The sequence below is a fragment of the Babylonia areolata genome, chromosome 31 (genome assembly GCF_041734735.1).
Source record: "Babylonia areolata isolate BAREFJ2019XMU chromosome 31, ASM4173473v1, whole genome shotgun sequence".
Taxonomy (NCBI): Eukaryota; Metazoa; Mollusca; class Gastropoda; order Neogastropoda; family Buccinidae; genus Babylonia; species Babylonia areolata.
This window is the reverse complement of record NC_134906.1, coordinates 5,848,919-5,863,918: the sequence shown is the minus strand read 5'-3', so window position 1 is coordinate 5,863,918 and position 15,000 is coordinate 5,848,919. Positions and strand designations below refer to the sequence as shown.

General features: G+C 42.5%; 3 protein-coding genes across 4 annotated transcripts in view; 2 read left to right on the top strand and 1 right to left on the bottom strand.

Annotated features, from left to right (window-relative positions):
• LOC143275762 (uncharacterized) overlaps positions 1 to 2,736 on the top strand; it is a 4,086-nt gene extending 1,350 nt beyond the window's left edge. The window contains exons 2-3 of the mRNA XM_076580040.1: positions 2,269 to 2,664; positions 2,727 to 2,736. Coding sequence (XP_076436155.1) covers positions 2,269 to 2,664; positions 2,727 to 2,736 — 406 coding nt within the window. The remainder of the gene's footprint in view (positions 1 to 2,268; positions 2,665 to 2,726) is intronic.
• LOC143275881 (uncharacterized) lies at positions 2,721 to 6,902 on the top strand. Its single transcript, XM_076580192.1, has 2 exons — positions 2,721 to 2,835; positions 6,612 to 6,902. Exons 1-2 carry the CDS (start codon positions 2,747 to 2,749, stop codon positions 6,829 to 6,831), a joined length of 309 nt encoding a protein of 102 aa, XP_076436307.1. The 5' UTR covers positions 2,721 to 2,746; the 3' UTR covers positions 6,832 to 6,902.
• Positions 6,903 to 11,827: 4,925 nt separating this feature from the next.
• The window catches only part of LOC143276008 (uncharacterized), a 37,096-nt gene continuing 33,923 nt past the window's right edge, over positions 11,828 to 15,000 (bottom strand). For both annotated transcript variants that reach the window (XM_076580383.1, XM_076580384.1), the window contains exons 8-9: positions 13,474 to 13,585; positions 11,828 to 12,109 (exon numbers count right to left, since the gene is read on the bottom strand). In XM_076580383.1, coding sequence (XP_076436498.1) covers positions 11,830 to 12,109; positions 13,474 to 13,585 — 392 coding nt within the window. In that variant the 3' untranslated portion in view covers positions 11,828 to 11,829. The remainder of the gene's footprint in view (positions 12,110 to 13,473; positions 13,586 to 15,000) is intronic.

Genomic DNA, 15,000 nt, shown 5'->3' with positions numbered 1-15,000 from the left:
CGCATCCGTACACACTCAGATGTAATATCCTACATGTATGACCGTTTTGTTTATCTGTTTATGTAACCAAGTGCTCTGCTTGCTTCAAAAACTGCTTTACACATCAGCTATAGCAGACGCTGTTTTCGCAACTAACTTGTCAGTCTTCAAACGGCTTGCGCAGAATGTGTGACGCTATTCCCGGTTTGATGCAAAGCCCATTCTAAACCTATTCTCTAAACATCTATTGAATCAACTCTCTGTATCATTCACTGAAATATTTGTTGTGCTCACACACACACTTTAATCAGCTAGAAGCTTACTTGATTTTAGTTAAATTGTTTGTCAATCTAAAGATTTCAGCTGATGCTAAGCTTGCATCATTTTGTCCTGGTTTCACGACAACGATTGGGTGTGCTGGCCACTTGTGTTTGTGATACAGGCGTATTTAATTAATATCTCTTTCGTCAGATCAGCAAACTACAAGTATTATATACTGGCAGAATCATCGCAATTCCATCTTTAAATCCATTTCATTTATGTTTGCCTACATCAAACTGATTTAACGCAGTTTGTAAGTTTCAGCGATGAGCTCGCTAAAACTGACCCTTCTCATGTGACTTAAACTAAGATTATAAATTCATCATAAATAATCTACACTTCAATTTGTACTCATTAGAAAGTAGGTGTAGAGCTCTTTCTTTTGTGACCTATCCGATGTAAATCGGTTCAGGAATCATTTAGAAATCTATCACTGATCACCTTGTCACAAACACAGTTCTTATCAGATTTGGCCTGATTTGAGCTGATCTGTTTCGCAGCCCACGCAATTGTCTTTGCAGTCTGCTTAACTTGCATAAAGAGATGGAGTGGGTGATCAGTGGTCACTTTCTACCTGGTCAGTCATCTGACTAGAGCCGCTCTCTCTCTCTCTTGCTGTGTCGCAAGCAGTGTGTGTTGTGTGTGTGTTCCCACAATGCTATGTATCACTGTAAGTACAGTGTGTAGAATGTGCTGATGATTTGTAAATTGTATCCTTCGATACAGTACTTGTATCCATATGAGTATGTTCAGTTTTTGCTTTGTTCAGTTATTGCATTGACATGTAGTCACAGCTCAGCTATGACTGATCTAGAAAATCACCATGTCATCATATGCTGGTAGCAGTATTCCATTTGATTCTTCTTAACGTCACAGTCAGTGACGTCTCTGGACACTGATAGTTTGTTGGAGAATGTTCTAGTGGGAGACGCATTCTTTCTGATCTGCTGTCACGGATGAAGGTTATGTTCCTTGTCCTGCTTGGGTGGAGGAGATTTAAATGTTGAGCACAAGCTTAGCTATATTGATATTTAGCTTTGGTGCAACTGGATAACTTGTGTAAGTTCATTCACCACTCAATGTTTAAGCCATGACAGTTTTTCCCATCTTCTGTGTTGTGCACTGTTTGCTATTTATTATGTCAGTTTGCCAGCATTATATCAAAGTCACTGATTCTATCTTTTTTATTATTCATGTATTATTTCACATGATGATATCAGTTATGATGCCACAGTGTTTCACTGATTCTCATTACTCTAAGATGTGTGTAGTATTCTGTCGAGATTACAAGATAGTGTTGGATAAATATCAGTTATTGGTTAAAACCAGCTGGTATGTATCAGTCTGTTAATTGTAAATTAGTTATCATGCCCTCTCCTATACGGCTTACTCCAGTATAGTGCTACATGATAAACTAATTCATTTGAGTCACTTTGACACTGTGTAAGCTTTACCTAATCTATACTGTCAGTGTACTTTCACTAAATCAGCATAGCTTCAATCACTTTAACTGCACTATTTAAATGTATTAGAAATGTCATTTGATGTCAGTGTTCAGTCTTCACACATATGCATTATCTTATCTTATGTGTTGCTTATCCAAACCAAGTGGTAGTCTTTCCATGTAATATGTATATATGTGCTTTACTATTCACTTGTGCTGACATGTTGTGTTTAATGACATTTGTTTGATTGTGTCATTCCAGGCACTGTTATCTCTTCTCCTTATCTCTTCTTCTTCTCAACTTCTAGATAACTATTATTGAAATAAACAATAGAAAAACCCTTTTGTGACTGGCCTCTATATGTTCCTGGCCTGTGTGTGGGGATTCTTGTCTATCCTTTAATTCAATCATTATTCAGTTAGTTCTTTTGTATTGTCCATTCCCTTATATACCACTTGGGTACACAGCTACATGTAGACAGCCATACTCCGTTTTCGGGGCCCACTCACCTTGTGTGTTGCAGTTACGGTCCCGTCATGCAGTGGATGACCAACCACCAGCTCCTGGGGTTCTACGGCCTCACCTGGGTGTCCCAGGTACTGTCCGCCATCATCGCCAGTGAGAGATGCTTCTGTATCCTCCACCCCCTCCGCTCCCACACCGTCCTCCGCACATCCACCACCACCTACATCATCATCGCTGTCTTCGTCGTCGTCATCGGCGTCTACTTTGTTGTGGTCACTCGCTACTACATCGTGTGCGCCTATGACCCGATAAGCGAAGCCGTGATCATGACGGCGATAGGGAGCGAGTTCTACTACCGTCACAAGAAGCTGGTGGATTTCTTGGACGTGTTCGTGTACGGCGCTGGGTTGCCGGGGGTGGTGATTGTGGTGGTGACGTCAACCACGATCGTGACGTCAGTGAAACTGCGTCAGGCTGCCGAGTGGCGGGTGGGGATCTCTTCCCGTGGTGTTGGAGGGGGAGGTGAGGGTGGGGGTATGTCCTCACGGGAGATCGCTCTGACCAGGATGCTGGTCTACAACTCTGTGTTTTTCATCGTCTGTGTGCTGCCGATCGGGCTGTTCAGGTGGGTGGCTGTGGCGATGTCCTGGTGTAGTGTAGTGTGGTGTGGTGTAGTGTGGTGTGGTGTGGTGTGGTGTGGTGTGGTGTGGTGTAGTGCAGTGTGGTGCAGTGTAGAGTAGTGTGGTGTAGTGTGGTTCAGTGTAGTGTAGTGTGGTGTGGTGTGGTGTGGTGTGGCGTGGTGTGGTGTTATGTGGTGTAGTGTGGTGTGTGGTGTAGTGTGGTGTGGTGTAGTGTAGTGTGGTGCAGTGTAGAGTAGTGTGGTGTAGTGTGGTTCAGTGTAGTGTAGTGTAGTGTGGTGTAGTGTAGTGCAGTGTGGTGCAGTGCAATGTAGTGTAGTGTGGTGTAGTGTAGCGTAGTGTAGCGTAGTGTAGTATGGTTCAGTGTAGTGTGGTGTGGTGTTGTGTAGTGCAGTATGGTGCAGTGCAATGTAGTGTAGTGTAGTGTAGTGTAGTGTAGTGTAGCGTAGTGTAGTGTAGCGTAGTGTAGTGTGGTGTGGTTCAGTGTAGTGTGGTGTGGTGTGGTGTAGTATGGTTCAGTGTAGTGTAGTGTGGTGTGGTTCAGTGTAGTGTAGTGTGGTGTGGTGTAGTGTGGTTCAGTGTAGTGTAGTGTAGTGTGGTGTGGTTCAGTGTAGTGTGGTTCAGTGTAGTGTAGTGTGGTTCAGTGTAGTGTAGTGTGGTGTAGTGTAGTGCGTCTGTACTTGTGTGTGTGTGTGTGTGTGTGTGTGTGTGTGTGTGCACGTGCGCGGCCGAGCGCACTTGCGCTTATGTATGTGTGTATGTACCTGTGCACGCACACATCATCCATTAATTGCTAGATTTATTTTCTCTTATAGCACGTTTCTTCTTCTTCTTCTTCTTCTTCTTCCCTCCTCACTCCCCCTCTTTTTAACCTTGCCTACACAATTTTCCCCCAATGTGAATTTTTATCTGAGAATTTCTCAAACTGACAATAAGTTTCAAAGAACCTTCATTATGCTTATGCTTTATTGTCTCATGACGCAAACGATGTGTGTGTGTGTGTGTGTGTGTGTGTGTGTGTGTGTGTGTGTGCATTTCGAATGCTAGAATATGAGGGCGCATTGAAAACAGATATAGTAAAACCATTTTCCCCTGTAATATTCCATTTGCATTTCCACAGTTTGATTTTTTCTCTCAAATCAGAACAAAACAGGTATTGTTAACAGTTGACGTCATGTCACACAAATCTACCTCAAGCTGGAAATCAGTACTGTGTTCAAGTATCCAGCGTATTGAATCAAAGGCGGTCTCCAAATCCATTGTGACAAACAAGCCCCACAAAGATTCTGTTATTAGTGGTGCATTACACTAGGGCAACAAATTTAAGCTTTCCAGAGTACAGAAGTAATGCTCATCTTTTGCACGGTTTTAACTCCGGTCTAGCACCCAGAAGGCTATGGATTGGAACCTTGGCGTTCAAAACAAAAATTCAGTACTCTTGCTTGCCACCTAGTGACGCAGTTCTCATGCTGGATAGAACTCTTGCTTCTCATCTTTCTGTCTCCATGTCTTCTCTCCATTGGCAGTACAAGTGTAAGTTGACACCAACCTGGTGTGATATGGCGGGAGAGTGGGAGAGCCTTCTGCAGACTACACTGACACAACCAGAATGACTACACTGACACAACCAGAACTGACGCAACCAGATTGACTACACTGACACAACCAGAATAACTACTCTAACACATTCAGAACGACAGATTAAAAAACTCACATGGTCATACTGCCCGGGACATGCAGGTGTTAAGGGAAATGAGCGAGCTGACAGACTTGCTGGTAACGCAATACCAACGAGCGGCCTACATCTAGGAAAATCGGAAATCCTCAGAAAAGTCAAAGAATACCAAAAAGAACAGGTACAAGGCCATCACACCATCGATCGCCTCAAAGAAATAGAAGCAGAGAGAGGGAGCGGCCGCAAGTCTAACATGAAAGGTAGAGCACGATGCTTTGCAAATCAAACAAATATCGGCATCATTTCCAAACCAACATTGCGCAAATTTCTTCAAAACGGAACAGAGTCTCTGTGGGCCTTTCCAAATACAATAGACTGAGCAACACACTAGACGCCACGTTCTTGGCATCAGAGATCTTTTCCCATCCCTCTTGCGGCCAGTCAGTGGCGGCTGTGTGTGTTTGTGTGTATGTGTGGGTCTGTGCTTTTGAGTGTGTTTGTGAATGCGCGAGAGTGAAAGTGTACACAAGTGTCAGGAGAGATATGTGTACGTGGGTGTGTGTGTGTGTGTGTGTGTGTGTGTGTGTGTGTGTGTGAGGGGAGGTGGGAGTGCGGGGGGAGGTGGGGTAGAGGATGAGGTATGTGAGTGTATGCATGCCTACACTGTGGGAGCAACAGGATATTGGAACGTATATATATATATATATATATATATATATATATATATATATATATATATATATATCTTTCTATGTACGTGTGTGGGGGTCGGGGTGGGAGGTATGGGCGTATGTGTGTGTGCTTGTACAAGTAAGTGTTCATCTCTGTGAGTGTGTGTTTGTGTGTGTGTGTGTGTGTGCCGTGGAAGCTGCGATACGTAGACTAGAAATGAGTGTGTGGAGGAGGGGGTAGAGGAGGTGCAAGGTAATGTGTGTGTGTGTGTTGGAGCTCATGTACGTTTATATGTATTTGACTGTGCTTTCATGTGTGCTTGTACAAGTAAGTGTTCATCTCTGTGAGTGTGTGTTTGTGTGTGTGTGTGTGCCGTGGAAGCTGCGATACTTAGACTTGAAATGAGTGTGTGGAGGAGGGGGCTAGAGGAGGTGCACGGTAATGCGTGTGTGTGTGTGTGTGTGTGTGTGTGTGTGTGTGTGTGTGTGTTGGAGCTCATGTACGTTTATATGCATTTGACTGTGCTTTCATATATGTGAAACTGCATGTTTGGTGCATTTCTGTTATGCATGTGTGGGTGTATGTGTGAATGTGTGTCTTCATATTTTACATTTATTCGCTTATTTATCACCATTGTTGTCTTATTTATTTATTTATGTTTTATTATTATCATTTTATTAGTATTACTAATATTATAACTACTACCTTTTTCTATATTATAATTATTTATTTATTTATTTATGCAAGCTTATCTATTATTTATTCCCCCGTTGTTGTTTTTTGTTGGTTTTTTTTTTTCTCAAGGCCTGACTAAGCGCGTTGGGTTACGCTGCTGGTCAGCCATCTGCTTGGCAGATGTGGTGTAGCGTATATGGTTTTGTCCGAACGCAGTGACGCCTCCTTGAGCTACTGAAACTGAAACTGAAACTCAGAACGACAACACCGACACAACCAGAACTGACGCAACCAGATTGACTACACTGACACAACCAGAACTGACGCAACCAGAATGACTACACTGACACAACCAGAATGACTACACTGACACAACCAGAATAACTACACCAACACAACCAGAACGACAACACTGACACAACCAGAACGACTACATTTTAAAACAGTCAGTCACAAAGGAAATGCCACCTCATATTTTCGGTGCTGATGATTCGGCCTCTCGGTGTTCTGATTGCCTTTAACACAATCTACTTGTCAGCTGTAGATTGTATCATATCGTATCGTGTGATATTGTCTCGTATTATATGATATCGTGTTGTGTCGTATCGTATTGTATTGCACCCGGACTTTCTCACTTCCCAGGCGGACGCATTACAACTGTTACTACACATACACACACACACACACACACACACACACACACACACACACACACTACCATGCCTTCTGTGTTAATTACAGGTTCGTGCTGCTCTTCCTGCCAGAGGTAAACGCTGGAAGGAGGAACCACAACTTCTTCATGACAGGGTTGTGGCTGCTGAACATCTTCTCTTACATCAACGCCACCTTCAACTTCGTCATCTACTTCTCAATGGGTTCCCGCTACAGACAGGAGCTGAGGCAGCTGTTCTGCCGGCAGGGGGCGCCACGTGCAGCCCGGAGCGGCAGCAGCAAGAACTAGTGGAGGTCAGCCCGGTCACTGCCGCGGGGACAAGACGGTGACGTCATCCGTGGCTGCGGAAAGCACGTGACGTGACGTCATGTGTTGCGGTGTGGTGTGGAGTGAATCGCTGAACTGTGATTTTATGAATTTTGGTTGGTGGACTGGATGAATATATAATATACATTGCGTTTTGTACTGTACAGGTGGCCGCAGAGAAAGAAATATAGATTCGTTTGCGGAAGCACAAAAAAGAAAAAAAAGAAAAGAAAAAAAAGTTTGTGAATGTGATGTGATTAACTGGTGGGTTTTGGAATGCACATTGCTTGTTGTACCACAGCAGAGACATAGCTTTTGGAAGGAAACGAAAAAGAGTTTTTGGATATATGTATGTGTGTGTATGCATGTATGAATGTGTGTGTCCGTTTCTGCCTGTTCTGTGTGTGTAATGGTGTGACAAGTAAAAAAAAAAATTTTTAAAGGCAACAAAAAAAAAACTGCACAAAAGAGTACGAAATAGATAAATATGTAATTAAATAAATATGTAATTAAATAGATAGTAAATCACTAAATCGATAAATCACTAAATAACTCGCCGAATGAATGAATGAATAAATAAATAAATAAATAAATAAATAATTATCTTCGTCGATCAAAATTATCAATAACGTTGAAACAAACGCAAAGGGCGGCAATCTGTTCTCACTCTTACACCCGCAGAAAAGCAATAACAGAGTATCTCCCCTTGGCCACGAAATGGCGTTTCCCATAAAAGAGCCGAGTCAAATGTGCAATCAGTATCAGATTCGATCTCGCACACACACACACACACACACACACATGCCCCCGTGCAATAGCACAGTCTCCCTCTCTGTCAATATGAAAGGAAATGAGTCTGCCTTCTTTCAAGAAGGCATGAAACCTTCCTGTTTAATTGTGAACATTAAATTCTGGCAGTGTTGACCCGAACAGTATTCAAATTTTGAATCTGTTGACAAATTGACTTTGGACCATTCCATATGCATGTGCATTGAATGTCTGCTTGATGCTGACTGAGAGCGTTAAGACAACATCATCATCATCACACACACACACACACACACACACACACACACACACACACACTTTCAGAACCAACCACACAAGTATTATCAACTTTTTTTTTAAATATAATCTCTTTATTAGAGGAGTAAATATCTTAGATATAAATGGAGTGACAGAAACAAGTCAATGTTTTTTTAAAAAGTAACAACAGCAACAACAACAAAACGTGCAATACAAATTAATTTGATATCAACATGATTGGGGTACATGTATGAAACCACGAAAAATCATTTATCAAGAAAAAGAAATACTGAATACATATGATTTTCAATCACAGAAATACTGAATATATATAATATTTTATCACAGCCACAGCATTGTCAGTCAAATGATACATCACACATGTTTCAAAGAAAACTAAAAGACATGAAAAAAAAGATGAGAATTAAGGAATATAGATAAATAGAAGGATTTTTTTTTAAATAGACCTGCGGGGCACATTCTTAAAAAAGAAAATGATTGTGAGAAAAATACAGAGAACACACACACACACACACACACACACACACACACACATATATATATATATATATCTATATATATATATATATATATATATATATATATATATATATATATATATATATATATATATAAGGAAAATAGTGAAGATTTAAGGCATGGGTGGTGTGGGGAATGTGATGGACTTTCGTCTAAAATCACAATGGTGGATATACGTTAAACATAAGAACGAACGAACACACACACACACACACACACACACACACACACACACACACACACACACACACACACACAAGTACTCCGACCCGCGTGCGTGCGTGTGTGAATGTGTGTGTGTGTGTGTGTGTGTGTGTGTGTGTGTGTGTGTGTGCCATTGTGTGCACGTGATAACTTCTCTGTCGCTATCCGTATCCGTGCCTCACCCTCCAGATCAAAATACGAAAACAAAATAAGATAAGGAAAGAAAGGCACAAGTATAATTTTACCTAAATTGATATATATGTATATCAAATAAGTCAAGATATCAATACCAAGCAAAGCAATATCTATTTATTTTCAGAAGACAAGGAGAAAGAACATGAGAGGATGTCATGGGTAGGGAATAAAAGAAAATGAATATCTCAAGGCATCTTCTGTCTATCTTTTTTCCTTTTCTTTAATCAATCACATCAGGCTTTGGGCATGACATTCTGTTTATCACTGAACTTTATCTCCATGTTTTACATTTATCTGCTTATTTATCATCATTGTTGTCTTATTTATTTATTTATTATTATTATTATTATCATTATTATATTATAATTATTATTTATTTATTTACTTATTTATGTTCGCTTATAGTTGACTTCATCAAGTTTTTGGTAGTAGTTTTTTGTTTTGTTTTGTTTTTTGGGTCGTTTTTTATCTATTATTTATTCACCTTTTTTTTAAAATGTATTTATCTATTATTTATTCACTTTTTTTTCAAGGCCTGACTAAGCACGTTAGGTTACGCTGCTGGTCAGGCATCTGCTTGGCAGATGTGGTGTAGCGTATATGGATTTGTCCGAACGCAGTGACGCCTCCTTGAGCTACTGAAACTGAAACTTATCACTGAACGCGAACTGAAACCTTGCCATTAATAGGATAACAAACACACCTGCCGGCAGAAAGAAAACAAGAGAGGCAAGGCCTTCAAGACTCACTTGTGATAAATTAAGTCCCCTAGCATTAATTACAGAGTAATTTCCCTTTTTTACTATCTGCACCAAAACGTTTGCAAAATAAATAAAAATTCCATGCTTAGCAAAAGAAGTTCCTGTTTGAACAAAAAATGATAATAATGACTCCTCTTGTTGTTGGGTCAGAATAAGAGGTCAAAGTGCCAAGTTTAGAGAATACAAAAAATATAAATATAACAGTAAATGCAGTTTGCATATAATTAGGCTTCTTTATTTTTTTGTGCCCACCCCAGAGGTGCAATATTGTTTTAAACAAGATGACTGGAAAGAACTGAATTTTTCCTATTTTTATGCCAAATTTGGTGTCAACTGACAAAGTATTTGCAGAGAAAATGTCAATGTTAACGTTTTCCACGGACACAGAGACACACACACACACACACACACACACACACACACAACCGAACACTGGGTTAAAACATAGACTCACTTTGTTTACACAAGTGAGTCAAAAAGAAAACAGGAAAAGATGGCGCAGCATGGTAGCGAAACGCTCTCCCTGGGGAGAACTGACCGAATTTCACACATTGCAATCTGTTGTGACAAGAGTAATGCACAATACAATGCAATACAATGCAATGTAATGCAATACAATGCAATGCAGTACAATACAATACAATGCAACACAATACTATCAGTCAGAGAGACACACCGTGCGTTCAATTAATACTTTCGTGTTGAGAGTAAAAAGAGATGCTTGTACATAATACTGGAACGGATGATTTTTCAATCTCAGTAAAGATAAATTACACAGAATTTGAAAATAAACGAGGAGGCATTACAACGGTGTCTTTGGGGCAGTAAATTTCTTTTTGAAGCGAGACAAATCCACACAACTTCATGTCTCGTAACATTCACAATAACTCGCTCGCATCGTAAATAAAACGTATAATGATCCTCTTCAGACACTTTACTTGAAAGTTACTTAACTTTATTTGATACATAAAACCTCTGGTCTGGTTTGGAGAGGGCTGAAACCCCACCCCCATTCAAAAAAAAAAAAAAAAAAAAAAAAAAAAAACTCCAGAGCAATGATCGAAAATCTTGACAGATGTGGCAGAGGGGCCGTTACTCCGATTTTACTGTTTAAGCTTGTGGCAATTCGGTGTTAATTCCCTTGTTATTCGTGACGCAAACTGCTCTTTTAAACAACAAAAAATTATTTTAAAAAATGCGTGCAAGACTACAAAACATGTCCCTCAGAAAAATATACCAACAAACAAGTACAGCAAAACGCGACAACTTCTCATTAAACAAAAAAAAGATCATACAAGCGACAAAAAAAAACCAAAAAAAAGTGGAAGGAACAACCAAACAGTATGAGAAACAAAGACTGGTATCATGAACCGAGCTGTGTACCCCGTCTAAGGTGTAATCAAAACGTTTCAAATCATTCCCAAAGCATAATCAAAACCCCTAGACTGTGTGCGTGCCCTGCCTCAGACAATATAAAAACTTTCATTTTGCAGAACAGGGAATTGTGGGCGCTAGCTGGGCCAGTCAGGATGAACAAAGCAAATCAAAGACTCCTTTTCTTTCTACACATAGAGGCCAGTCAGCATGGATGACGAAAACCCAAAGACTTACACATGGAGGCCAGTCAGCATGGATGACGAAAACCCAAAGACTCACACATGGAGGCCAGTCAGCATGGATGACGAAAACCCAAAGACTTACACATGGAGGCCAGTCAGCATGGATGACGAAAACCCAAAGACTCACACATGGAGGCCAGTCAGCATGGATGACGAAAACCCAAAGACTTACACAAGGGGGCCAGTCAGCATGGATGACGAAAACCCAACGACTTACACAGGGGCCAGTCAGGATGGATGATGAAAACTCAAAGACTTACACAGGGGCCAGTCAGGATGGATGATGAAAAAACACAGACTTACACAGGGAAGGCCACAAAAGGTGGATGACTAATAAAAACAAACAAACAACAACAACAACGAAAACCCAAAGACTTACACAGGGAGGGCCAGTCAGTATGGATGACGAAAACCCAAAAACTTAGACAGGGAAGGCCACTCAGGGTGGATGATGAAAAAACACAACCAGACTTCCGCTGTGGGCCAGTCAGGATGGATGACGAAAAGACCCAGACAAAGTGGATGACGGAACAACAAAACAAAACAAAGACCTACACAGGGGGCCAGTCAGGATGGATGACGAAAAGACCCAGACAAAGTGGATGACGGAACAACAAAACAAAACAAACAAAGACCTACACAGGGGGCCAGTCAGGGTGGATGACGAAGTGTCGGTGCTGGGCCTGGTTGGGGCGCACATAGTGCGAGCTCCAGTTGGTGACGGGGTTGATGGGGCGGTAGTTGGGCAGGTGGTGCCAGGTGGTGTGCATCCACCGCTGCCGCCGCGTGTCGTCGTCCAGTAGCTGCAGGTAACGCAGGCGCTTGCTGTCACTGCCACCATCCTGCCCCCCACTGCAGGAGGCCCTGCCCCGCGGGGACAGTCCGCCCTCCGCCACCCAGCGGCTGTTGTTGACACTGGGGAACCAAAAATATAGACAGATAAATAAATAGATAAATAAGATGAATAATGAATAAATATACATACAGATAAATAAATAGACATATAAATAAACAAATAATCAATAAAAAGATAGATTCTATTTTGATAAATAAATAAACACAAAAATGAATAAATACATTTCAAAGAATGTAAACACAAATAAATGAACATACATAAATGAACAACCCGGGGAAAAGTAAGCAAGCAAACAAACAAACAAATAAATGAATAGCTGAATGAATGAATAAATCAACAGATAGATAAATGAGCAAATAGACAGCGCAGTGGATAGAAAGTAATTTAAGGGGGTGAGATCAGGTCAACCAGATGTGTATATAAGCCTTTTCCCAATCATTTATTGGGGTCAGCCTTTTTCCAATGATTCACCGAAATAAAACGGCAACAAACATAAAATTTTGACGGGCATGATATCACGAGTAGTAAAAGGTTTGGACTTTTCGATCTGTCTTCTGTTGAGGGAGGGAAAGATTTTTTTTCTTTCTGTCTTTGTTCAACGTTCTCAAGGCCTGACTAAGCGCGTTGGGCTACGCCGCTGGTCAGGCATCTGCTTGGCAGATGTGGTGTAGCGTATATGGATTTGTCCGAACGCAGTGACGCCTCCTTGAGCTACTGAAACTGAAACTCAACGTTTATGTCTGCTGGTTTGGTCCTGATGTTTTATGCGCTTCCGAATCATTGGAAAAGGCTTACAGCACTGATAAAGAACGTGAATCAGGAGTATGTAAATATGACATTTAACTAACGTTATGTTAAGCCATCCACTTCAAAATGGAGGCTGTTGAATTTTTCTTAAATAATGACCCAAGTCTCTCAGATCTCTGACTGTTTTTCTGTGATTCCAGCACTCACCTTACTAGGGCCTCAAATGATTCGATCTTTGCCCCGACTATTTTTCTATGCTTCCAGCGCTAACCCTTGGGGGTCCTCAAATCATGATTTGAGTCTCTCCCTGGCTCGAGCCTCTGGGTGGCCTCCAAATAAATCGTTTCTCTGTTATTCTATTTATCTGTACTTCCAGCACCCACCCTTGCAGGGCCTCCAGACGATTTTAGTCTCTGTCTCTGTTGATTTTTTTTTTAGCTTCTAGTACTCACCCTTGCGGGGCCTCCAAAAGGATAATTTCTCTTTGATTCTTTAATTTGTGCTTCCAGAACTCACCCTTTCAGGGCCTCCAAACCACTCGAGTCTGTGTCTCTCTGGGTTTTTTTTGTTGGTTTTTTTTTTTTCGGCACTCCAAGCACACTCACCCTTGCAGAGACTCCAAATGATTCACGTCTGGGTTTTTTGGGTTTTTTTTTTCTGTGCTCCCAGTACTCACCCTTGCAGGGCCTCCACCACGTCCTTGAGTCTCGCGCCCTGCTCATCCCCCTGCAGGCCCATCAGACGTCCTCCGGCCATGGAGCTGAAGAACTTTAGTGCCACCTGCCGCTCTGTCACACACACACACACACACACACACACACACACGCACGCGCGCGCGCACACACACACACACACACACACACACACCACACCGCACCCACATTCCACTTTATACCCACAAACCACCCCAATCCAACCTCACCCATCACCACCATACCCCCTTTCCCACTCCTCCACTCATACACTTACCACCACCACCACCACCACGCCACGCCTACCCCCCATCCAATTTTACCCACCTCCAAGCACCACCATCCTTCACACTCATTCTACTTTACCCACACCCACACACTCAACCGCCACCCTCACCGTCCCCCTCTCTCTCTCCTCCCTCCATCCACCCACTCTCACCCTCATTCCACCTACCACCACCTCACCCCCCCGTCCACTCTCACATGTCTCGACCACTTCTTCTTCTTCTTCTTCTGCGTTCGTGGGCTGCAACTCCCACGTTCACTCGTATGCACACGAGTGGGCTTTTACGTGTATGACCGTTTTTACCCCACCATGTAGGCAGCCATACTCCGTTTTCGGGGGTGTGCATGCTGGGTATGTTCTTGTTTCCATAACCCACCGAACGCTGACATGGATTACAGGATCTTTAACGTGCGCATTTGATCTTCTGCTTGCATATACACACGAAGGGGGTTCAGGCACTAGCAGGTCTGCACATATGTTGACCTGGGAGATCGTAAAAATCTCCACCCTTCACCCACCAGGCGCCGTCACCGTGATTCGAACCCGGGACCCTCAGATTGACAGTCCAACGCTTTAACCACTCGGCTATTGCTCCCGTCGTCTCGACCACTGACCACCACCATCCAATCATAAATCCTCCCTCTATCATTACCAGGCCCTTTCATTCGTTCCACTTTGCTCACACCTCAACCCCCCCACCCCCATCCAATTTCACCCACATCTTGCACCCACCCCTTCCCACTCCTCACTCCATCCACCCCCCCCACCCACCCTCAATTCCATCAACCACCACCTCACCTCACCCCATCCCTCCACCCGGCACCACACCAAGCCTCCCACACTCGACTGTAACCATTGTATGTGTTGTGTACTTTCATGTCGACACATCTGAAGCACTTTTTGCACAGCACACTGAACGACAGCAAATCTCGTTTATTGTTGTTGTTGTTTGTTTCTTTCTTCTCTCTTTTTTCCTTCTTTTTCCACACACACACACACACACACACACACACACACCACCACACACCACACACCACCACCACCACCACCACCACCAACTAATTTCTCTCTGGAGATAATTAAAGTATTCTGTAGTCCGTTGTTTGCATTCTCTCTCTCTCTCTCTCTCTCTCTCTCTCTCTCTCTCTCTCCACGCACCCCATCCTCCGCACCCTCCACCAACTGCACTCCACCCCCACCCCCCACCCCAAAAAACAAAACCTCC